This window comes from Pygocentrus nattereri, chromosome 6 (genome assembly GCF_015220715.1).
Source record: "Pygocentrus nattereri isolate fPygNat1 chromosome 6, fPygNat1.pri, whole genome shotgun sequence".
Lineage (NCBI taxonomy): Eukaryota > Metazoa > Chordata > Actinopteri > Characiformes > Serrasalmidae > Pygocentrus > Pygocentrus nattereri.
The window spans coordinates 2,075,792-2,101,041 of NC_051216.1; the positions used below are offsets into that span (position 1 = coordinate 2,075,792).

The following is a 25,250-nucleotide window of genomic DNA, read 5'->3' on the forward strand; positions in this document are numbered from 1 at the left end:
CACCTCAATCTGAATAGACTAATCTGATTGAGGCCTATCGGAATACAATTTCTATCCGATTGAACGAGGTGGGTAAACCTCTAAATAATGCATGAAATAGAAGAATAATAGCCATGTAAATGCCTGAATCTGATTACCTGATTATCTGTTCAGCGCATGTGCGGCACGTGATAGCGAAGGGTTTATACCGTTCAACACGGCGGAGCAGAAACTGGTCTGCAGAGGAGACAAGGTTTATACTCTGAGCTTTAAAAGACGGCCGTGGGACGGACAGCTTGCGTCTCAGAGCACAACATCTTCCTTTATAAGCGCATGTGAAGGCCGTTTTTCTGAGCCTGACATCAGTTTTAAGCCACAAAAGACACAAGCGCGCCAACTGGAAACTCATCTCACGCCAACTGGACCTAACGTGATGTTCGCTGTCATGGTAATGTTTACTCTAAGTGCTGCTCCACGCATGCACGTCATTGTGCATTGGATTACTTGTAGTGAGCATGTAAACGAAGATTTTCTTCAGATTGTTGAGTAGAGTGAGCACAAATACCTCAGTCTGAATCTGTAATCTGATTGCATTTAATCTGATTAGCAAAAATCTTTGCATGTAAACACCGCCAGTGACACACAGCACAGGGCCAAACCGACAGGGGTGTGATGGAACATAGAGTCCTCTATGAAGTCCAGTGTCGCTGTTAGAAAATTGTGGCCCACAAGCCTGAACAAATCTGGAGCAAACATTTAGAAAGAACACTGTTCCTGCAAAGTTACTGAAAAGTCCTTGTATCTTGTATCTAAGCTCTTTGTCTACTTCATCAGCTCCACTAATCATATAGTTTCAAACCATTTTACAGTTACAGACTGTAGACCATCTATACCTCCGCATACTTTGATACCGTGTTCTTTAACGGTCAGGACCCCCACAGAGCAGGTACTATTGGGGTGGTGAATCTCAGCACTTGCAGTGACGCTGTCAGGGTAGTGGTGTATTAGTGTTGCACTGGCGTGAAGGGATCAGATACAGCACTGCTCCATGCTCGCAGCTCCGCCTGGCCATGCCTCCTGCACATCCACTACGACCTTCACCCCAGTGCAATGGATCTCCTCTCAGCATCACTCCTCACACTCCTGTGGGCAGCAGGAGTAGCAGTAGCGCTCCCTTGGTCACTTTACTTCCTTCACTACAGCAGCAAAAGCAACGGTGCTCCCTCAACCATTCTCCTTTTTCTCTGCTGCCCACTGCACTGCAGTTTGTGTGTGTTGGAGCTCCAGTGCTCAGCCTTGACCCACCATGTCTCTGTTGCGCCTAACTGTGCCACCTCCAACCTCGAGCAATGTTATGCCATCTTGAACGCTGTGCTGCTCCTCCTCGCAGTCCAGAATTGGTCTTCTTCACCGTTTCCCCACTGGGTTGACCACTAGGACAAGATCTCACTTCTGACACTGGTGCAGTGTCTGCATAGAAGAGGAAGACGTGGGAAACACAGCACTTTAAACGAGTGCTCTTCAATTAACACAGCAGCAGGGGAACCCACCGCTCAGCGCTAGTGAACAGCCGCGGGGCAAGTCAGCTAGAACCACACATCTCCCGTACAAGGTAAACGGCAACCACAACCACACATCTGCACCATTCAAACCACAACCGCAAACTACCACACATCCCAAACACACATCCGCACCATTCATACCACAACTGCAAACTACCACACATCCCAAACGCACATCCGCACCATTCAAACCACAACAACTAGTTACAAGAATGAAGTCTCACTGCCGCACGGCTGAACCCGTGGTGCTCCACGCTCACCACCCTGCATGGCCACATTCTAACAAAGTGGCATGTCTATACCTGTAGAGCTTTAGAGCTGAAACATCATAACTACAATATTCAAAACTTTAGTCAGAGTTTATATCCAAAATAATCAAAATATATAAAGCAGTAATAAATCTGGCCGAGTAAAAACAACATAATATAAAAATACTACAGCAGCAAAACTGGTCTGGCCCATTTATGAATCACGTCTGCTTAACATTTAAGTTTTTAACTTATATTCTCTGAAATGGATTTAACTTTAGTACCTCAACTGTATTAAGAGGCTGGGTGTGCTAAATCTGCCACCAGAAGCTTTTGAATACATGGCCAGTCATTTTAAACCCCATGTGTAATTTTGCCTAATAAAGTCAGAAGATTGGGGAGCATTTTCTCCATTTTTCTGCACTGTTGATTGTTTAGCAGCAGTGAACTGAATCTTACAGGAAGGATGCTGCAACCAGACCAACCAAGGTCACAGTTAATACCTGCCTACTAGTCGCACTCCAAAGCCACAAATTAGCCCTTACGATGTGCTGTACAGATTACGCCTCAGTGAGCTCTCTGAAAGCTCTGCACCCTCTTTATCCCTCTGTTCTGAGACTCATTACTGGAGATCCATACAGGACTCACCACTGTTGTATGAGAGAGGGGGATGGTCATCTTTGTCTGTAAGAAGGGAAACACTGGGCACTGTTTATTTATAAGGCTCTCAGTCAGATGCCAGAGTACATGACCTCCATGCTCACTGTAAAGGACACGTTACAAAACCCGCTCAGATGATTTTATTTCACTTGAGGTTCCCTGAGTTTTTACTGAGCTGGTAAAACTGCCTTTAGCTGTGGGGCACCAGTGAGGTGGAACAAGGTACAAGGCACCATAAAGCTTGACTTGCTCGTTTCTCCTAGGGTTTCAAAAATTTTCCTTCCAAATTATTTCATTTGTTTGTAACTTTTAGTTCGTGAATTATCAAAGTTTGAACAAGGCAAGATGGTGGGTGCCAGACGAACGGGAAATTCTGTTGCTGAAGTTGTGCGGACATTCAACATTCCTTGATCCACGTTGACAGTGTCACAGACGGCATTACCTCCGACAGTGGACAGCACAGTGGCCGCCCAGGGGTGCTTTATGACTGTGACCAGCAGCATCTGGCTAGAATTGTCTGTAAGAACAGACATGCGACTCTGGCAGAAATCATATCCACATTCACATTCACTGCAGGAGGCCCCACATGCATATCCCACAGGTCAGTGCAGTGTTCTTTAGCTTCCATGGGAAACGGGAGCAGAAGACCCAACTAAAGTGCCTCCATTAACACCACAATGCCAGAAACAGCACCTCACCTGGGTTCATGAGGTTACTAACTGGACCCTAGAGGACTGGCAACATATGGCGTGTTCCAAAGAGTCATGGTACCAGTTGCTTTCCAGCTGATGGTGGGGTTTGTGTGTTGCGCAGACCCCATGAAGTAATGGACCCCAGTTGTCAATAAGGCACTGTGAAGGCTGGTGGTGGGTCCATACTGGTGTTTTCTCATGAAATGGCTTGGGTCTGCCTGAACACCTCATTCCTTCATATACCCCCAAAATGACAGGACGTTCCAGTATGATCGTGCACCATGCCACTAGCCTCAAGTTGTCCAGAATTGGTTTCAGGAGCTTTCTGGATTTATGATAAACGGTGTGGTCCTCCAACCGTATTCTGTCCACCTATGAAATCAATGCCATGTGGAGTTTCTGGACTTAGCCAGGCTAGAGGGGGTCCTACATGAAACTAATTCCTGTCCCATAATTTGGTATTTGAGTGTATTTCAATACTTATTATTATAATTTTTTTGGCTCTTTACTGAACAGATTATTAGTGCATGTGATAATCTGCACTCACACACTGGAGGAGAGTGGAGATCACTGCCTTTAACAGCACAGCTGTAGTTGACCACTTCACTGACCACAGCTACATGGCAGGAGGCAGATTCACACTCAGATACAGGCTGTCCATTCCTGTACCAGATGTAGGTGGGGTTGTTGGGCAGAGTGCAGGTGGAGCTGCAGGTCAGCTTCTTTACTCCTCCATCTGTATCTGACACTGTAACCTTCAGATCTGCAGGTGATTGTAAACAAGGTTTAGTGTTATTTTCATCTGTAGACACTCTTCCAGTTAACTCACCTCACTGTATGTTATCTAGTAGGGGTGTGTATGGACACTCGGTTAACTGTTCCAGGGGTCAGTATCTGAACACTGAAATCACTGCTGGGGTAGTTGTTACACTACATTACACAAAGTCAGAGAAGGAAAAAATCCAGCTGGCATTGGCAAGAACCAAAAACAAACAGATTTCTGTCTTCAAACTAATGTAATGGAACATCATTCACAACGGAAAAAAGCTCCATGTAGAAGACCTAAAATCATCATCATCATCATCATCATCATCATCATCGTCTGCACTGCATGACCACTGCACTGGTCAGCTCTTGTGTTAGCACTAGCTCATCTGAAGGAGCAGCCTTTTAGTTACTAATTGCTTTAGTCTGCTAATGCCAGTGAACCAGTTTACCCTGTTTGTGTATTATGAGAAAAAAAACCTTTATTTTTTCCTTTCCTGTGATAAACTACATATTCATTATGCAGAGTTACCTGTGACGGACAGAGTGACTGCACCTCTGCCAGAGTATCTGCCGCCAGGATCATCAGTGTAGAATCTGAAGCTGTATGTGTGAGCGTCACTCTCTCTCAGGTCAGTGATGGTCATTCTACAGGAGTTCAGGGTCCGGCTGTACTGCACTCTCCCCTTATACTGATCAGACTCTTTCACATCCTCAGGTTCAACACCAGGCTGCCGGAGACTTTCAATGAACCAGAATGATCTATTCACTGTGAGTCCTTCAGGGTGTTTATAAGTGCAGGACAGATCAACTGATGATCCTTTCAGAGCACAGACACGTTCAGAAGTGTAGGTCACACCCCAGTGCTGGTTAGGCAGTTCACCTGGAACACAGAGTCACAGTCAGGAAGATGAAATGATATGATAGATATAATAATCTGCAGCTGTAATATAATATTCTCACTAATTACTGGCTTTTTAATCTACCCAACGTTACACTGTAGAAATCACCTCTGCTTTACAAACAATACACATAGCTCTTTATTCTCAATTCTATCAAGTCCCAATGATTCTACTATCTGACATTTCTATATGACGCTCATCTCAACTACAGGGGTGATCTTTTATTTCCTCTCAGAAAAGCTGAGGAACAGGAAGTGACAGAGTAGACGGCAGACTGCAAGACCGGCTGAAGGCTGAGCTTCATGAAAATGGCGGCAGGCCACTGCTAAATTTTTCAGCTAATTTATTTCTATTCCGCTAGCTTAATCTTAGACAAGCACAAAAGATAAGTAACCATTTTTCAGGTTGTCTTTTCTTTATTTCCTATCTAGTTATTTTCAACAACTCCAACACTCTGGAGCACTGCGATATATTCGCCTATATAGACGACTGCTTTGATAGAGTCATCATGAGCAAGTCAAATATGACGCCATCCACCAAGAGGAGCCGCCCCGAAGAATCCCCAGGAGCGGCCAGCCCACATACCAGCAGCACGGCGGAAGTTCTGGAGTCCATTAATAACAAGCTCTCCAGATTCGACGCTCGCCTGGCTCTAGTGGAAATACTCCACCAAGAGTTTCAGGCCCTGCGGGAATCAGTGGAGTTCAGCCAGCAGCAGGTTGAATCACTCGCTGCAGAAAACGCGGTTCTGAGAGAGTCGGTGAAATCGCTCACTGAGGGAATGACCCGGCTCTCGGAGGAAAACAAAAAAATTAAAGAAACGGTTCTTGATCTCCAGTCCCGCAGCATGAGGGACAACCTCATTTTTGCAGGAATCCCGGAGAAGGCAGACGAAGACCTGGTAAGTACAGTAAAGTCATTCATACAAACTCACCTAAAACTTCCTGAGGACACCGTTAAAAACATCGGCTTCCACCGCGTTCACCGCCTGGGGGGTAAACGGCCGGATGCGCGAAGACCCAGACCGATCGTGGCTAAGTTCGAACACTTCCAACATAAAGAGCTGTTAAAGAGCCGCGGCCGGGAACTGAGAGGAACGGACTTTAGCATTAACGACCAGTTCCCTAAGGAGATCCTGGAGCGACGCAAGGTCCTGTTCCCCATCCGTAAGCGTTTCATTCAAGGAGGCTCCCGGGCCGTCATTGCAGTGGACAAACTGTACGTTAGCGGTCAACTCTACCGCGACATTAATATCACACCATGGCTGTACTAATCAGGTGATCTGTATCAACACCGACGCCTTTATCCGAATACTTTAACATATCACCTTTCGACTAGTATAATAAGACATGTCTAAAAAAGAATCATTAATGCCGGTTTAATAAGCAGAGTGCCTTAAATAATTTAAATGTTTTCTTCTTTCTTAAGTTGTGTTTGTTTTCCCTTTTTTTGTTGTTGTTGTTGTATGTGCACTTTCATTTTACGTATCACCTTTTTTTCCTCCCCCTCTCTCTTTCAATACCCACACAGCGATTTGTTCATTCACTTTAAGCGATTTGTTCACACACACACACACACACACACACACACACATACAGGCATATCTAACAGACACACACAGAGACACACAGCACACACACACACACATACATACAGGCATATCTAACAGACACACACAGAGACACACAGCACACACACACACACACACACACACACACACACACATACATACAGGCATATCTAACAGACACACACAGAGACACACAGCACACACTCACACAAACATACAGGAGACACATACAAACACAGCGCAGACACAGACATACACGACCGATACATGCAGGCACAGACACACACACACAGACATATAGTGCAGATACACACACAAAACATACAACACAGGCATACAGCACACTTATACAACACATACACCTCTAGTAAACATCCAACACTCAAACAGCCAGTTTTAACATGAGTACACTGAGGTTTGTTACATGGAATGTACGTGGAGCTGGTTCGAGGGAAAAAGAGATTGAACATTTTTAATCGGCTAAGCGACTTGCAAGCAGATATTGTCTTTCTACAGGAAACACATCTGTCAAAAACATCTACATACACACTGACCTCTCCTCAGTTCCCTCATGCGTACTCAGCCTGCTACAACTCAAAACAAAGGGGGGTGGCCATACTAATTAACAGAAGGATAAACTTTTCCATTAGCAACAATATAACAGATCCTGAAGGTAGATTTATAATACTTAACTTGTCGATTCTAAATATGCATTTATGTATTGCTAATATATATGGGCCAAATGTTGACGACCCCTCCTTTTTTCATAATATTTTCACTGCACTCTCTGATCATTCTGACACCAAACTAATAATAGGAGGAGATTTCAACCTGGTGCTTCATCCAAAAATCGACAGGCTCAGTACAGCAGTGAGTCAAAGGAACTGGCAGTCTGCAGACACTCTAAATCAATATATGAACGACTTTGGGCTCTCTAATGCGTGGCGTTCACATCACCCCACTCTCCGGGATTACACCTTCTTCTCAGCAGTACACCATTCACATTCTCGTTTAGACAACTTCTTAGTTAGCAACTCTATTATGATGGATGTCACAGACACTCAGATTCATCCTATCACTATCAGTGACCATGCACCGGTGTCTCTCTCTCTCTGGCACAGAAAAGAACCACACCAACAAATAGGAACTGGAGATTAAATACATCATTACTTAAAGAACAAGATTTCATTAATTATTTCAAAAAGGAATGGACAACATATTTAGAAAATAACGACCTGCCAGGAACATCACTGTGTGTTCTTTGGGAAGCAGGAAAGGCAGTAATGCGGGGGAAGATAATATCCTACTGCACACATAAGAAAAAAAAAGAAAAAACACAGGTATTAGAAATGGAAGAAAAAATAAAATCCTTAGAAGCTGCCCATGCTGCTTCACCACAAGAACACACAATGAGCAAGCTGAGAAAACTCAAACTGGAATTAAATGAAATAATAGACAAAAAGACACAATTTTCACTGCAAAGGTTGCGTTGGCAGAACTTTGAACATAGCAATAAATCCGGAAAATTCCTTGCTGACCAGTTAAAGCTAAATAAAGAAAAAACAACTAGAGACACCCTCAACTGGAAACATCACTCATGACCCACAACAAATAAATAAAGCTTTTAAAGAGTTTTACAAAGCCTTATATTCATCACAGATTAATCCTTCTAACGCAGCTATTGAAGAATTTCTTAATAATATAAATCTCCCCAAGCTGAAAAATGAACAAGTTGTTGCACTGGATTCACCACTTGCTTTATCCGAATTACATGAAGCCCTGCAGCATCTACCAAATAACAAAGCCCCAGGCCCAGATGGATTTCCAGTAGAGTTCTACAAAGAATTCTGGTCTGTGCTAGAACCAACCTTTTTCAGAATGGTAACTCAAATTCAAAATGAGAACGTACTGTCCCCAGACATGAATTCTGCTAACATTAGCCTACTTCTTAAACCAGGCAAAGACCCTACACTGCCTTCTAGCTATCGCCCAATTTCACTCATAAACTTAGATCTTAAAATTATTTGCAAAGTCCTTGCCAGAAGATTAGAGAAAATCACTCCACTTATAGTACATCCTGACCAGACAGGTTTTATCAAGGGTAGACAATCAGCCAATAACACACGCAGACTAGTAAACATAATAGATTACTGCACAATTAACAAATTAGAAACAACCATTGTATCTTTAGACGCAGAAAAGGCATTTGAGTGGGTAAACTGGAAATATTTATTAGCAGTCCTACACAAATTCGGATTTGGTTCAACCTTCATAAACTGGATCAAAACCTTACATAGCTCTCCTAGTGCACGTGTTAGGACAAACGATATCACTTCACAAAGCTTCACTCTGCAGAGGGGCACCAGGCAGGGCTGCCCACTATCACCCTCACTTTTCGTTATCTTCATTGAGCCATTAGCAGCAACAATTCGACAAAATACCAATATTAAAGGAATTAACACAGAAACTAGAAACCACAAGATAAGTCTTTATGCAGATGATGTATTACTTTTCCTGGAAAACTCCCAAGCTTCTCTCCCGAATACAATTAGACTAATAGATAGCTTCTCTTCTATATCAGACTATTCCATCAACTGGGGAAAATCAACAGTTTTGCCTATAAATTGTAGTTTCCAGAACACGACCACCATTCCACTACAATCAGGTAATATTAGATATTTAGGCATACATGTCTCTGCTAGGCTTTCAGACTTAGTGCAGTTAAATCATATCCCTTTACTGAAAACAATAGAAGATGATCTCAAACGTTGGAACGCCTTACCTACAGTGGGTTGCAAAAGTATTCATACCCCTTGAACTTTTCCATATTTTGTCACATTACAACCACAAACATAAATATATTTCACTGGAATTTAATGTGAAACACCAACACAAAGTGGTATACAATTGTGAAGTGGAAAGAAAATTATACATGAATCAAAACATTTTTTACAAATAAAAAACTAATAAGTGCGACGTGCAAAAGTATTCAGCCCCCCTGAGTCAATACTTTGTGGAGCCACCTTTTGCTGCAATTACAGCTGCAAGTCTTTTAGGGTATGTCTCCACCAGCTTTGCACATCTAGTGACTGAAATTCTTGCCCATTCCTCCTTGCAAAACAGCTCAAGCTCAGTCAGATTGGATGGAGAGCGTTTGTGAACAGCAGTTTTGAGATCTTGCCACAAATTCTCAATTGGGTTTAGGTCTGGACTCTGACTGGGCCATTCTAACACATGAATATTCTTTTTTTTAAACCACTCCATTGTAGCTCTGGCTTTATGTTTAGGGTCGTTGTCCTGCTGGAAGGTGAACCTCCGCCCCAGTCTCAAATCTTTTGCTGACTCCAACAGGTTTTCTTCCAAGATTGCCTTGTATTTGGCTCCATCCATCTTCCCATCAACTTTGACCAACTTCCCGGTCCCTGCTGAAGAGAAGCACCCCCAGAGCATGATGCTGCCACCACCATATTTGACAGTGGGGATGGTGTTTTCAGAGTGATGTGCAGTGTTATTTCTCCGCCACGCATAGCGTTTTGCATTGTGGCCAAAAAGTTCTATTTTGGTCTCGTCTGACCAAAGCACCTTCTTCCACATGTTTGCTGTGTCCTCAACATGGCTTCTGGCAAACTGCAAACGGGACTTCTTATGGTTTTCTTTTAACAATGGCTTTCTCCTTGCCACTCTTCCATAAAGACCACATTTGTGTAGTGCACGACTAATTGTTGTCCTGTGGACAGTTTCCCCCACCTGAGCTGTGGCTCTCTGCATTTCATCCAGAGTCACCATGGGCCTCTTGGCTGCCTCTCTGATCAGTGATCTCCTTGTTCGGCCTGTAAGTTTAGGTGGACGGCCTTGTCTTGGCAGGTTTACTGTGGTGCCATACTCTTTCCATTTCCGGATGATGGATTGAACAGTGCTCCGTGAGATGTTCAAAGCTTGGGAAATCTTTTTATAACCTAAGCCTGCTTTAAACTTCTCCAAAACCATATTCCTAACCTGTCTGGTGTGTTCTTTGGACTTCATGATGCTGTTTGCTCCCCAATATTCTCTTAACCAACATCTGAGGCCGTCACGGAGCAGCTGTATTTGTACTGAGATTAGATTACACACAGGTGGACCCTTTTGAGTCATTAGCAGTCATCAGGCAACTTCTGAATGCAATTGGTTGCACTCAGGGAAAAGGGGGCTGAATACTTTTGCACGTCGCACTTATTAGTTTTTTATTTGTAAAAAATGTTTTGATTCATGTATAATTTTCTTTCCACTTCACAATTGTATACCACTTTGTGTTGGTGTTTCACATTAAATTCCAGTGAAATATATTTATGTTTGTGGTTGTAATGTGACAAAATATGGAAAAGTTCAAGGGGTATGAATACTTTTGCAACCCACTGTATATCACTCATGGGGAGAGTCGCTACCATTAAAATGATGGTTTTACCAAAAATCAACTATTTATTCTCACTAATCCCAAATAAACCCCCTGCTGCTTGGTTTAAGTCCTTAGATTCAAACATCTCACAATTCTTATGGAAAAATAAGCCATCAAGAATAAGTCTGAAAACTCTACAAAAGCCGAAAAACAATGGTGGTTTAGAACTACCAAATTTTTATAATTATTTCCTAGCCAATAGATTACAATACATTTCAAAATGGATCAAACCTGACTTACTAGACAGTCCATGGTTGGACCTAGAACAAGCATTCTGTAGAAAAACAAAACTCTCAGACTTACCTTACATTAGCTCTAATATTAAGCGTCACGACGCTTTTAAAAGCCTCAGTATAAATAGCTCACTGACAGCCTGGTGGGAATTTCTAAAACTAACTCAGTCTCCACTTATTCCATGCAAACTAACACCCATTTGGAACAATCCAGACATTTGTCAGAATAAGAAAGTACTAAATTTCACATCATGGCGTGAAAAGGGAATAAAAAATTTAGAACATGTTATTAAAGATGGAAACTTTGTCACATTCCAGGAACTCATATCAGAATATGGAATAAACAACAGTAAATTTCTTGAATATCAACAATTGAAATCCATCATTCAAGAGAGATTTAATCCCAACCAACTAAATTTGGAAATATCAACATGGGTAACTGAATTTTTAAATTTATGTACCCCTAAGTTATTATCAAAACTGTACAAATTATTATTAAAATTTGATGACTCAATCTCCCTCCCGATAGCCAAATGGGAACGTGATCACTCTATCAATCAAGATCAAAGCTTTTGGACAGAAATATGTTCAAATATCTTCAAAATAAGTAAAAGCCCCAACTTACAACTTATACAATACAAAGTCCTTCATAGAATACATTATACAGGACAAAGGATGTTCCAAATGGGCCTAGCACAATCAAACATATGCACCCACTGTACAGCCAATGTAACCGATAACTATTTGCATGCTCTATGGGATTGTAGGCCTGTTCAGATGTTCTGGCACAGGATATGTACAGACTTGTCCACGTGGCTTAAATGTTGCATCCCAACCTCACCCAGACTGTGCATCTTAGGAGACGTCAGTGAATTGGTTATGGATGCAAATACATCACACATAGTTCTCACTGCCCTATGCATCGCCAAGAAAACCATCCTCATTAACTGGAAGCAAAAAAAAGATCTACATATTACTCTTTACAAAAATTTATTATTTGATCACATTAGTCTGGAAAGAATGTCTGCTTCCTCTAAAAACCAGTTGGAGGAATTTAACTCTCTTTGGCTCCCACTGATCAACTCCACTAGTTAGTCGGGGTGGTTGGCTGTGGTTTCATCTCCCGGGAGGCCTAGTTGGTGGCTGGGAATTGACTCTGGGATGACTGCTTGTGTCGGTAACTTCCTGAGTAAGCTGGGGGGCCTCAGCGGCTGACCTGGGGTGTCTGTGTGCTTGCCCTGGTTGGTGGTGGATGGGTGGGGGCTCGGGGGGCGCCGCCGTTTTGCCTCGGGTGCAGGTCCGGGGATGCGTGGAGGGCGGGTGCAGGCCCTGGGTGGAGTAGCTGGCCTCCCCTCCGGGGCTGGTGGTGGGACCCGGGGCCCGATGCCTTAGAGCCGCCCGACCCCATGCTGGGTCCCTGCCCGTGCGGGGATGGCTTGCGCCGCTGCGGGCGCACCACCGGGTGAGGCGGGTTGACCTTGCGTCGGGGCGTCGGGTCTGTGCCTTGGGGTTCTGGGGTGCCTGAGTGGCGGGGGTGGGGCGGTGTCCAGTGGGGGAGGTGTGGGGTGGACTGGGGGCAATGGGTTCCTGACTCAGGCCAGCTTGTCTTCTGTCTCGTTGATGTCTGTTGTTGTTTGACTGGAATGGTTCGGTACAGGTGTATATAGGTGTGTGGGTCTATGTGTAGGTGTATATATGAGAGCAGGTGGATGTGTGGGTGTATATAGAGGATGAATGTGTCTAGCTGTTCATATATGTCTAAGTGAATGTGTGGGTACACATGAGGGTAGATGTATATGTGGGACGGGTGTGTGTATGTGTGGGGGTGTGTGTGTGCGGGGGGGGGCTGTGTGTGGGTCCGGGGGTGTGTGCGGTGGGGGGGGGGTGTGTGGATGTGCGGACGCCCGCGTTCGCATGGGCATGTGGTGCTGTGTGGTTGGTGTTGCTGGGCGGGCTGCTCTCTGCGGTGGGGGAGGTGGGGGCTTGGGCGGGGTGGCGGCGTAGGGTGTCTCCGTGACCTCCCCGGGCCGACCTCATCCTGCCTCGAGCGGGGGGACAGTGAAACGCGGAGCCTCATGAGCCAGCTAGTCAGCTGGCTCTCCTCTTCCAGAGGATCATTGCCTCTGGACCTACATACCCCCCCCTCCTTCCACCCCCAGACACACACACACACACACACACACACACACACATACATACATACATTACTCCCCCACCCAAGCAAACACACACAAACACACACAGTACTCATACATTTAGGATCCTGGGGGCAGGCATGTTGCCGGGGGGGTCAATGAGGTCGACCCGCTGTCATGGCCTCACTCGTCTCCTGACGACTGACTGTCCCTCAGTTTTTACTGCACTTTAGACATTCAGGGCTTTTGAGGGGACGGTGTAGATGGACACTGCAGACCAGTGGCCCGGTGCTTAGCCCATGTTTGCCCACACACCTGTCCCCCCAATTTTAACTACACCATAGTATCACACACTACCCCACATTCATATACACCAACTCCTGCACTCAACACTTCACTGGAGGTGGAAGGGTGGGAAGGTCATTCCTCACCCGTTTCCTGCTCCCTACCGGGGCGGGGTGTTGAACGCCGGAACAGGGGCTGGGCCGGGGGCATTCCTGGCGTTCTGGGGTTGCTGCCCGGGCCCCCGCCGCCCCCGCCGCGGAGGGTGGCCTGTATGGTGGTGCCAGTCATGTGGCATTGTATGGTTGGGTGGGTGTGGGCGTCTGTGCGCCCCCGCGCATTCTTCCCTGGCGTGCTCCCTCGGACTCGTGTGCAGTCGTGCATGTTCCTCCCGTGTGTGCGCCCTCCCGCACGTGTGCACGTTCGTCCCATGTATGCATCCATATACAAACTGTTACTGGCTGGCCTTTCCATTCGCCCCCACCTCATCTAGGGGGACGGGGGGGTGTATATATGAGTGGGTGTTTGTACATATTGGGGTGATGTGTATGTATATATGTGGGTGTATGTATGTATGTAGGAATGTATATAGGTGTGGAGGTATGTGTGCGTAGGTGTATATATAGGGGTGGAGGAATATAAGGGAGTGAAGGTATGTAGATGTGTATATGAGGTTGAGTGTATGTGAGGACAGCTGGTTCTGGGTCGGGAGATTGTTGTCCCCGGTCCTCTCCCGGCTGCTCCCCTGTGGTTGCTACTTCCCCCCCCAGATGGGGGGCGCCTTGGGGCTTCAGGGCCTGGCCTGGTACTCCGGCGTGACGGTTGGCCCGCTCCCCTGGGTGGTTGGGCTCCGGGGCGGCTCAAGGCCCCTCGGCGGGGATGGGGCCCTGCTGGGTGGTGGTTGGCTCTCGGGCGTATGAGGCGCTGGATCTTTGCTGCTGCCTCGTGATGGGGAGGGGCATCCTGGGGGCGGCTCTGGTTCCTCTGGTTCCCCTGGACCTGCGCTCCATGGCTGGGGGCAGTGCTGTCCGGAGTCCCCCTCTCCCTTCCGCTGGGGTGGGCATGCAGGGGTCACTGGGAGATACGGCCCAGGGTCTCCACTGCTCCTGGGGGGGCCGCGGCGGGCGGGATTCCCTGGTCTTTCTCTGCCTTCCTCTGGCCTCTGGGGGGATGTTGTCGCAGCTTTCTGCCCTCGATATTGAGTGCATCTTGTGACAAATTTACACTGTACTGCACTCACAAACACACACACTCACATACACATACATCACAGTCATTTGTGCAGTATTTCCAAGTGCTGTATGTCTCAGGTACACTTTCTTCTCTTTTCTCAGGAGCAGCAGTTGGTGAACCATCGCCGTGGCATTTGCGCTGTGTTTTTCTTTTTTTTCTGCCCTTATGTTATTTCCCTTTTTTACCCTCACCCCCCCCCTTTTATTAGCATTTTATGAATATCAAAAATTAAATATCAAGAGATCATCTGACATTTCCTCAGCCGCTGACTTTTGCACAGAAATGTACATAGTATGATACTTTTATTTGGAATAAATATACAGTGCCTCCGCAAATTGTGGCACCTCTGATAAACATGAGCAGAACAGGCTGCAAGAACATTCTTTACTGCTGATTCTTTTGATCTTTAATTCAATAAGTTAGTATAAATCTAACCTTGATGTAAAATACAAGGATTATAAGAAAAAAAAAAAAAAACATCTTTCATGAAACAACTTTTCTCTCAAATCTTTCTGTGCCATGATTGTTGGCATCCCTCCATTTATGTCTCCCCTTGCAAAGATATCAGGTCAGAGTCTCTCTATAGCACTAAATGAAACTGGAGAACACATGGCAAAGGATCAGAGACTGTTCTTCGCTAAGGAACATCTCCAGAACCTTCAGATTCAGAGCTCCACACTGTGGACTCTCCTCTTCAGCTCATCCTAAAGGTTTACTATGGGGCTGAGGTGAGGGGTCTGGGGTGGCCTTGGCAGAACTTTAATTCTGTGGTCAGTGAACCATTTTAGTGTTCATTTTGAGGCATGTTTTGGATCATTATCCTGCTGAAATATCCAAACTATGGCCCAGTTTAAGCTTCCAGGATGAGGCAATCAGGATTTTATTTCTGCTTGTTCTTGGTGGTGTCTGTGATCATATGTATCCAAATAAACTTTTCAGGCCTTTGGAAGAAAAACATCTCCACAGTATCACAGATCCTCCACCATACTTCACTGAGGGGATGAGGGACTTTTCTGCATGGCCGTCTTAGCGTCCACACCAAACTCACCTCTGGTCTTTCTTTTCATAAAGCTCTGTTTTGGCATCATCTCACTACAGAACACCGCCCCAACGAAAGGTCCAGTAACTGTTGGCAAACTTTAGGAGTTTGAGTTTGTTGGTCCTTGACAGCTGAGACTTTCTTCTGGCAACCCCCTCCAAAAAACTTGTGGCTCTGTAGGTGGCGTCTGATCGTAGGTGTACGATCTGACCCAAAGACCTCACTAATGTCTACAATTTCCCATCTGTGATCTGAGATTCTTTGTCCACTTGAACAATCCTTCTATTTGTGAGGTCAGTAAAGACCGGAGTCCTCTTTCCAGCAGAATCTTCACATCTCTACCTGTTTTAAGCTTAAATACTGCCCTGATAGTGGAACCTGACATTTTCTACTGTTTAGCTATTTTCTTGTAGCCTTTTTCTGATTTGTGCATCTCAACAACCTTTCAACCCAGTCATCACTGTTTTCTCTGGTCTTTTTTTCACAATGATGGTTGACTGAGGGAATGTGGCTTGTGTTTCATCTCATATTTATTCTGTAGTGAAACAGGAAGACATGACTGACCATAGTGTTCCTAATCGCTCAGGTGAGCATTAAAATATAAAAGGAAAAATACTTCAGTTAGATTTCACTCAGCAATTTCTATGAGTGCCAACAACTGTAGAAAACTTATTTCATGATCACATCCGTTTTTTTTGTTTTTATAACCAATGTATTGTTTTTATAACCAATGTACTTTAAATAAAGATTAAAAAAATATTTTCAATTAAAGATCAAAAGTAGTAAAGAAAGCCCTTTTTCTTTTTCTTTTCTTTTTACCAGGGGTGTTAATATTTGTGGAGAGTACTCTAAGCTTACTTACAACCCCAATTCCAATGAAGTTGGGACGTTGTGTAAAACACAAATAAAAACAGAATATGATGATTTGCAAATCCTTTTCAACCTAAATTCAATTGAATACACTACAAAGACAAGATATTTAATGTTCAAACAGATAAACTTTATAGTTTTTTGCAAATATTCACTTATTTTGAATTTGATGCCTGCAACACGTTCCAAAGAAGTTGGGACAGGGGCAACAAAAGACTGGGAACGTTGAGGAATGCTCAAAAAACACCTGTTTGGAACATTCCACAGGTGAACAGGTTAATTGGAAACAGGTGAGTCATGATTGGGTATAAACTGAAAGGCTCAGTCGTTCACAAGCAAGGACGGGCGAGGTTCACCACTTTGTCAATAACTGTGTGAGCAAATAGTCCAACAGTTTAAGAAACAATGTTTCTCAATGTGCAACTGCAAGGAATTTAGGGATTTCATCATCTACAGTCCATAATATCACCAAAAGATCCAGAGGATGGGGGGATCACGTGACAGATTTCCCGGGATGGCAGAACGCAGCTAGAGCTCTTGCATCTTTCCCTGTTTTCTGTTCTTTTTTTGACGTTTTAATATTTATACTTGAATTCTTTTGCTGGTGACAGGGTGGCTGAGATGTCTACCGCAAAATCAAGACCAATTCCCTCTCCTGTTGTCTCCCCAATCAAGAAAAAACAAAGGCAAAGTGACTCACCCGAATTTACTAAAATGGCGGACCTACTAGCCGAGTCGTTGGAAAAACAGGCCAGTTTACTCCAGACGCAGATTGAGGTACTAGCGGAAAACTTTAAGGCTCAGCGCTCCATGATTCGGGATGAATTTTCAGCTCAGATGAAACCAGTGTTGGCACTTATATCGAGGGTGGACTCGATTAGGCGAACAGCGAGAGCAGAAAAGTTTGCTGAATGAACATACTTCACTTCTCGAGGCCATGGAGAGGAAGCTGGCTGACCTAGAGGACCGCTCCCGCCAACGTTCGCCTGGTGGGTCTCCCTGAGGGAACCGAAGGTAGCGACCCCACTGGCTTTATTCAAAAGGCTATCAAAGAGTGGTTTCCAGCACTGGTCACCGCCGAGATGGAAGTGGAAAGAGCTCACCGCGTCTATAGAAGTCAGAATGACTCACGCAACTCCCCGCGCGTCTTCATCTTCAAACTCCTGCGGTACCAGGACAGGCAGCGTCTCCTGAAGGCAAGCAGGGTCAGCGGTCCCATCTCCCATTCAGGTGCTAATCTTCGATTCTTCGTTGATTATAGCTCCTTCACTTCTAAGAGAAGAATGGCTATTTTTCCACTTCAGAAGTCTCTCCAAGCAGAGGGTATTGAAAGCTTTTTGCTTTATCCAGCTCAGCTGAAAGTCACCATCTCAGGTACTGTGCACATTTTTTCTTCGCCCCAAGAAGCAGAGGAGCGGCTGCAGTTTCTGTCTAGGAACACCGTCAGCCCTTTGTAACTCCTAAGTTTTCCGACATCACGTGTTCGCCACCTCTGTTATATCTACCTTCTTTGGTTTCAAAATTTTATAAGTTTGATTCTTGGGGAGAGCCCCTGTTTTTTATTTATTTATTTTATTATTTCCCATTGTACGTTTTGATATTCAATATAAGGATGATATTTCTGTAATGTCAGGGGTGCGGTGCGACTTCTCGCTGCCGGGCTTAAGCTGGCTAACGTGTCATGGCTCATCTATATGTTGGGTCTGGAGGCGGGGAGAAAAAAGTTCTCCCTTGGGATCTCCCCGTTCCAGAGGGGTTTGTTAAAAACTGTTCTAATATAGGATTTATGGTTTTATGGCACGCAGGGTCGTTTGTTCTCCGGCCAGTTCCTTTTGGTGTTTAAGACAGTATCTCATTTATTTACTAGTAATCTGCCAAGCATTACAGTTATATTTTCTATTTTTCCTAGTTTATTTCATCTTGTCCATCCTAGTTTTTATGATCACTTATGTCTGTAGTAACAGTTGTCCTGGAATGTACGGGGCATGAATTCGCCTTCAAAGAGAGTCTCCTGCCTAGAGATTTTGCGGAGGAATAGAATAGATATCGCTCTACTACAAGAATCCCATCTTTTACACACCGTGGCTAGAATGTAAAATAAATATTTTAAGGTAGCAGCACATTCCTCTGCTAAGAAAAAACATAACGGCACATTAATTATCTTACATAGGAAATTTAATATATCAATCCTTCACACAGGTGCTGACGTATCTGGTCGAGTTTCTCACATTACGGTGATTATTGGTGGTAAAAAACTCACTTTTGTTTCAGTTTATGCTCCAGCTGTGTTTGACTCTGAGTTTTTGCTCTATCTAAATATCTCTCTAAATTTGATTCTCCGTTACTCATTGGTGCAGATATGAATGCCGTTCCAAATAACTCGTTTGATCGCGCGAACGCACACTTTGATCGATGTATGGCGCACCCTAAATCCATTCTCCAGAGAATATACTTATTTCTCTGCCAGACATAAATCATTCTCCAGAATATTTGTCCGTTCTCATTGTCGGATCACCATCCTAACATTGCAAAGATAACATTTTTCAAATTGTCACAGCGCGCAACCAAATGGCGTTTTAACACTACATTATTGCACAACACGAAATTTATATCTGATTTTTGTGCCTCGTTCAAGGAATTTACAGATTTTAACTATGGTTCTTTTCAAAATGATCAATTTCTATGGGGAGCAATTAAGGGCTTTATTAGGGGCTATTCTACTTTTGCTTTTTGCTTCTCACCTAAATAAAACAAAATTGTCTAAAATTAATCACCTTGAATATAAAATATCTACCCTCTCTCACTCTTTACAACATAATTTTGATAAATCAGTTGCAACTGAATTAGAACTGGCTAAAAAAAGAGCTTAATTCAATTCTTAAACGACACTCTGAATTTTTAATTCATAGAACAAAACAGTATTATTATTTTCACAGTAGCCGACCAAGCCATTTACTTGCTCTTAAACTACGTAGTATTGAAAGTTTTTCGGACATCCATACTTTACAATCTCCACAGGGTGACAATCACAGATTCTTCCAAAATTAATCTTATCTTCCAACAGTTTTATAAAGAACTATACCATTCCCAACCTGACCCATATCACGATGATCACACATTATTTCTTAGGGATTTAAATTTGCCCTCTTTATCCACAGAAGAAGCAGAAACCCTAGGTCAACCACTTACATTGGACGAAATAAAAACTTCATTACAAGCAATGAAAAAAATCAAAAGTGCCTGGACTTGACGGGATCCCCCCAGAATTTTACCTAACCCTTTTCCCACAAATTGGTTCATTTCTATTAGACATGTTTAATAAGTCAATTGAATTGGGTTCTTTTCATAGGGTTGCAAATATAGCTGTGATTTCTCTTCTCCTTAAACCTGGAAAAGATCTGACTTTACCTACTAGTTATTGTCCTCTATCACTAATTGGGGCTGACGTTAAACTTTTTGTGAAAATATTAGCTGGCAGACTGGAAGCCTATATGTCTAAATTAATACATTGTGACCAAACAGGATTCATTAAATCTCGTTTCTCTTCAGATAATGTACGGTGATTGCTACACATGCTGGATCATACTCCCAACTCAGCAACACTATGTGCTATTCTCTCACTCGATGCAGAGAAAGCATTTGATCGTTTGGATTGGAATTTTCTATGGAGTGTACTTGAAATAATGGGTCTTGGTCACAACTTCATAAACATGATCAAAATTCTGTACTCCAACCCTTCTGCCACTGTTACAACTGGTGCAAAATTTTCATCATTTTTTCCAATATTACGAGGCTCTAGGCAGGGTTGTCCCCTCTCCCCGTTTTTTTTGCCCTCTCCCTTGAACCACTTGCACAGGCAATTCGCCTCTCCAGCACCTACTCTCCTGTTGGAATCCTTAATACCCAGCATTACATCTCTCTGTATGCAGATGATATTTTGCTTTTTGTTAAATGTCCCTCAAACTCTCCCTCATTTATTAACTATCTTGGATATATTTGGCAGTCATTCTGGCTACAAAGTAAATAAGACCAAGTCTGCTTTGCTCCCTCTGAATGAACCCATGAGGAAGCTTAATATTCAATCACCAATCCCTGTGGTGGAACATTTCAAATACCTTGGTATAGAAATTTACCCATCTCTCAATAAGACCGTACAATTCAATTACAATCATATATTGGAACAGGTTAGTAATGATCTAAAAAAATCGAATAAGATGACGGACACATTTCAAACACGTATTTCTGTAATTAAAATGAATATTCTTCCCAGACTTAATTTCACTGCCTCTATGATTCCTTTACCCCCCCCAACTAATTTTTGGAAGAAACTTAATTCTACTGTTTCGTTTTATTTGTGGAGAGGTAAAAGACCTAGATACAAATATCTCAAACTACAACTTTGCAAAACTGATGGTGGCCTCTCAATTCCAAATTTTAAGTTATACTACTATTCCTTTGTCCTCAGAGCTTTCACGGTGTGGCTTAACCCTGACGTAAAGACTTCATGGCGCCTTGTAGAAGAATGTATAGTCGCTCCCCATAGACTACAAGATTTCATTTACTCTAATATTTCACTCAAGAACTGTACATTGAAATATGGACCAGTCATTAGCAACTTACTTTCCGTGTGGAGAGATGTAGAAAAAATAGCAAATGTCACCTCCAAGTGGCACAAAGACTCCCCGATTTTTCATAATTATAAACTCCTTACCGCCAATAAAACTTTTTCTTTCCCTGCATGGCAACAAAATGGAATTAACACTCTGGGCAATGTCATTGGTGAGGCTGGTCTCCAGACATTCCAGGACTTACAACCTTTTTACAATTTACCTGGTTTTTCTTTCTTTCTTTCTTTATTTACGCCTGCGCGCCATGAAAACATACAGGGTTCCTTGGAATTCTCCTTTGTCTCCTCACCCTTTACATAATTTTTTCTATGGCAATATGGGAACACGAGGCTTGGTCTCAGCCATCTATATTACACTACTCCAAACCACATACAAACCATTAGGAATTCAGACAATCTGGGAAAAAGAACTCAAACTTTCTGATGATCAAATTGATTGGCAAACAGTCTGGAACAATATTATCTCTTCCTCAAAAAATCCAAATCATCAGTTAATCCATTATCATTTTGTGTTTAAATACTATTTGACACCTTGTAAGCGTTATTTTATGCACCTTATCCCTTCTCCTTTGTGTACATTTTGTTCTTATGGTGCATATGGTACCTTTTTGCACATGTTCTGGGAGTGCCCCAAGGTGCACAAATTTTGGACTAAAGTCTCTTCTACATTGTCAGAAATTTTGGGGACCACAATCCCAATGTCACCTCAGCTTTTTCTTCTGAATGAGGACTCCTGTTATAATTTGAACAGAAAAGAATGTCTGGATGGCTGGCACAACTGCAGCCAAAAAATTACTGGCTTTGCATTGGCAACCCCCACATTCCCTGAGCCGGAGAAAATGGATTCTTTCTTGTATTGACGTTGTCAACCTGGAACTTTCAACTGCAGGCATTCAAGGAAAAGACACTAATGGCTTGGGAGAATGCTGCTGACATGTTTACAACACTGCTTTGAACATCATTCTGTAACGGATATTCCCACATGGGATCAGGAACACTTCGGAAAACCACTGTCAGTGAACTCAGTTCGTCGCTCCATCTACAAGTGCAAGTTAAAACTCTGCCATGCAAAGCGAAGCCACATATCAAAACCACCCAGAAACGCCGCCGGCTTCTCTGGGCTGAGCTCATCTGAGACGGACTGACGCAGAGTGGAAAAGTGTCCTGTGGTCTGACGCGTCCACATTTCACACTGTTTCTGGAAATCATGGACGTTGTGTCCTCCGGGCCAAAGAGGAAAAGGACTGTCCGGATTGTTTTCAGTGCACAGTTCAAAAGCCAGCATCTCTGATGGTGTGGGGGGGTGTTAGTGCCCATGGCAGGGGTAACTGGCACATCTGTGAAGGCACCATTAATGCTGAAAGGTACATACAGGTTTTGGAGCAACATCTGCTGCCATCCAAGCAGCGTCTTTTTCAGGGACATCCTGCTTATTTCAGCAAGACGATGCCAAGCCACATTCTGCACGTGTTACAACAGCGTGGCTTCGTAGTAAAAGAGTGCGGGTACTAGACTGGCCTGCCTGCAGTCCAGACCGGTCTCCCATTGAAAATGTGTGGCGCATTATGAAGCTCAGAATACGACAGCGGAGACCCCGGACTGCTGAGCAGCTGAAGCTGTACATCAAGCAAGAATGGGGAAAGAATTCCACCTACAAAGCTTCAACAATCAGTGTCCTCAGTTCCCAAACGCTTATTAAGTGTTGTTAAAAGGAAAGGTGATGTAACACAGTGGGAAACACGCCCCTGTCCCAACTTCTCTGGAACGTGTTGCAGGCATCAAATTCAAAATGAGTGAATATTTGAAAAAAACAATAAAGTTTATCCGTTTGAACATTAAATATCTCGTCTTTGTAGTGGATTCAGTTGAATATAGGTTGAAAAGGATTTGCAAATCATCGTATTCTGTTTTTATTTATGTTCTACACAACGTCCCAACTTCACTGGAATTGGGTTGTAAAATTGTTCTTATGAAATCTGTGTTGATCTTTGGTTTGTAAAATCTCAAACGACTGTGAAATGCAGGTTATTTATTGGTTCCAAATTTCTTCTTGTACTTCTCTTCAGTGGTTTGATGCTGAGAGACAGACTGACAGACACTTACAGTTTTGCTGAGGGAGGCTGTTCTTCACCTCACAGGTGTAGCTGTCGTGATCAGATGGTCTGGTGGAGTCCAACCAGAGTGAGGCGCTATAAAAACATCCTACATACTGACCATTCCTGTTCCAGTCATAGTAACAGTTTCCACTGGGCCAGCAGGGGGGGCTACAGGTCAGTTTCACCACTTTCTGTCCTACAGTCTCACGATCCACCTTTGCCTGCAGGACTACACACACAAACACACACACGGTAATCACACACCAAATGCCCATTTATTACTAATGTGTTAGTGTGAAGCAACACTGTGTGGATGTGGGTTTATTTATGTAGATGAGCCTCTCAGACCGTCTGCAGGTGTAGCTGATATCTCATGATCTGCTCTTTATTGCTGTGCTTAAATGTCATTTTGGAAGATCAGTGCTTTACTCCAGTATTACCAAAAACAAATACTGGTACTTTTAAAATAATTTTTAAAATAAACACATGCAACCAATTTCATCACTGTAAAATAAAAGTGCATAATTTGTTTTGGTGTAAGCCAAAAAAATTAAAATGTTTCTAAAAATCAAAACATTTTCTCTGTGAACACATCGACTATTTTACTTTTCTAAACTTCAGGGTGTCTAAACGTTGATACTGTAAATTTGACTGCAGCATATTTTTGGCTTCAAACGTCCAATTTTAACAAAGAAAGAGTTTAACTCAGAACAATGAAACTCAAACTGAGCAATAAAATAAACAGATCATAGCTGCTTAAAACTTCACAGCGGACGTTGCAGCTCATTCCATCCTCAACGCCATTAAGATTTTAACTCTGTATCCATAATTCCATCCATGTCCAATCACACTATCATACTTCAATACAGTTTCTATTGACTTGCTCTGCCCTGCTAACAGAACCAAGAGCTGCTCAAAGACGTGTGAAGATGGTGGAGACCTCACGACCACAGAAGAGCCGACCTCAGTTTAAAACAGCTTTAAAGCTTTAACAGAGTTAATCACACAAATAAGCTCTGATGAAGATCTTCAGCTTAAAGCTGCAGTTAGTCTGAATGTTCTGGAAGTGTAAGAGATTATAAAACGGTATCAGTTATTAATCTTTAGCTCCTGCAGCTCTGCTGTTCGTTCTAAAGCCACTTCCTGAGACTGAATCGCGTCAAATGTATTAAAATGTTCTGAAAAACACTGAAACTGTTAAATGTTGAAGGGTTTTTAGTCTCTACATGTTAATCTGACGCAGATGTAGATCAACGCTGTGGAGCACAAACACATTAAGAGCAGAAATGGAAATAAATGGAAAGTTTACCTGCCAGTAAAATGAGGATCAGCGCTGCTGGAATATTTACTGAGCTCTGGGAAAACATGGCAGCATCGCTCTTCAGACCCAGCAGATACCTGAAGGTCCAGAAGGTCCAGAAGCTCCTCACTCTGACTCTCCTACACTTATGAACTGCTCTGATCTCAGCAGAGAGAAAGTCAGCAGAGAGACTGAAGACGTGATCTGCACTGTGTGGTCTGTCGTCGCTCCTCCCCTTTCAGCTCAGAGTCACTTCCTCTTCCACTCGACTCCCTCAGAAAGACGTCTGAGTGAGATCATTTTATTTCTGTGATTCTCTGTGAGGATCATCTCATTACATCACATCAGAACCCACTGCCATACATTAAAGTCCAGAACGCTGCCACTTCAGAGAGGAAAGGGTCAGTTATGATAGCAGTGATATGAGATGAAGCTCCTCTTCTAAACGGCTCTATTTCTGTCCTTTTATCTCCAGAAAGGTTCATGATGTTCTAGCAGGTTTGGAGTCTCCTGGGTCCTGATATGCAACTTCAAACACCTTCGCCTGTTTGATGGCCATCATAAACGCTGCTCTCTCACTGGGCATTAAGGTAAAAACTAATACAGTCCAGAGTTTCTCACAGTT

At 43.4% G+C, this 25,250-nt stretch overlaps 1 protein-coding gene across 1 annotated transcript in view; it reads right to left on the minus strand.

Moving 5' to 3' along the window:
- Window positions 1-24,935, minus strand: part of LOC119263556 — a 37,032-nt gene extending 12,097 nt beyond the window's left edge. The window contains exons 1-4 of the mRNA XM_037538984.1: window positions 24,635-24,935; window positions 23,333-23,554; window positions 4,439-4,789; window positions 3,689-3,904 (exon numbers count right to left, since the gene is read on the minus strand). Coding sequence (XP_037394881.1) covers window positions 3,689-3,904; window positions 4,439-4,789; window positions 23,333-23,554; window positions 24,635-24,692 — 847 coding nt within the window. The 5' untranslated portion in view covers window positions 24,693-24,935. The remainder of the gene's footprint in view (window positions 1-3,688; window positions 3,905-4,438; window positions 4,790-23,332; window positions 23,555-24,634) is intronic.
- Window positions 24,936-25,250: the final 315 nt, after the last annotated feature.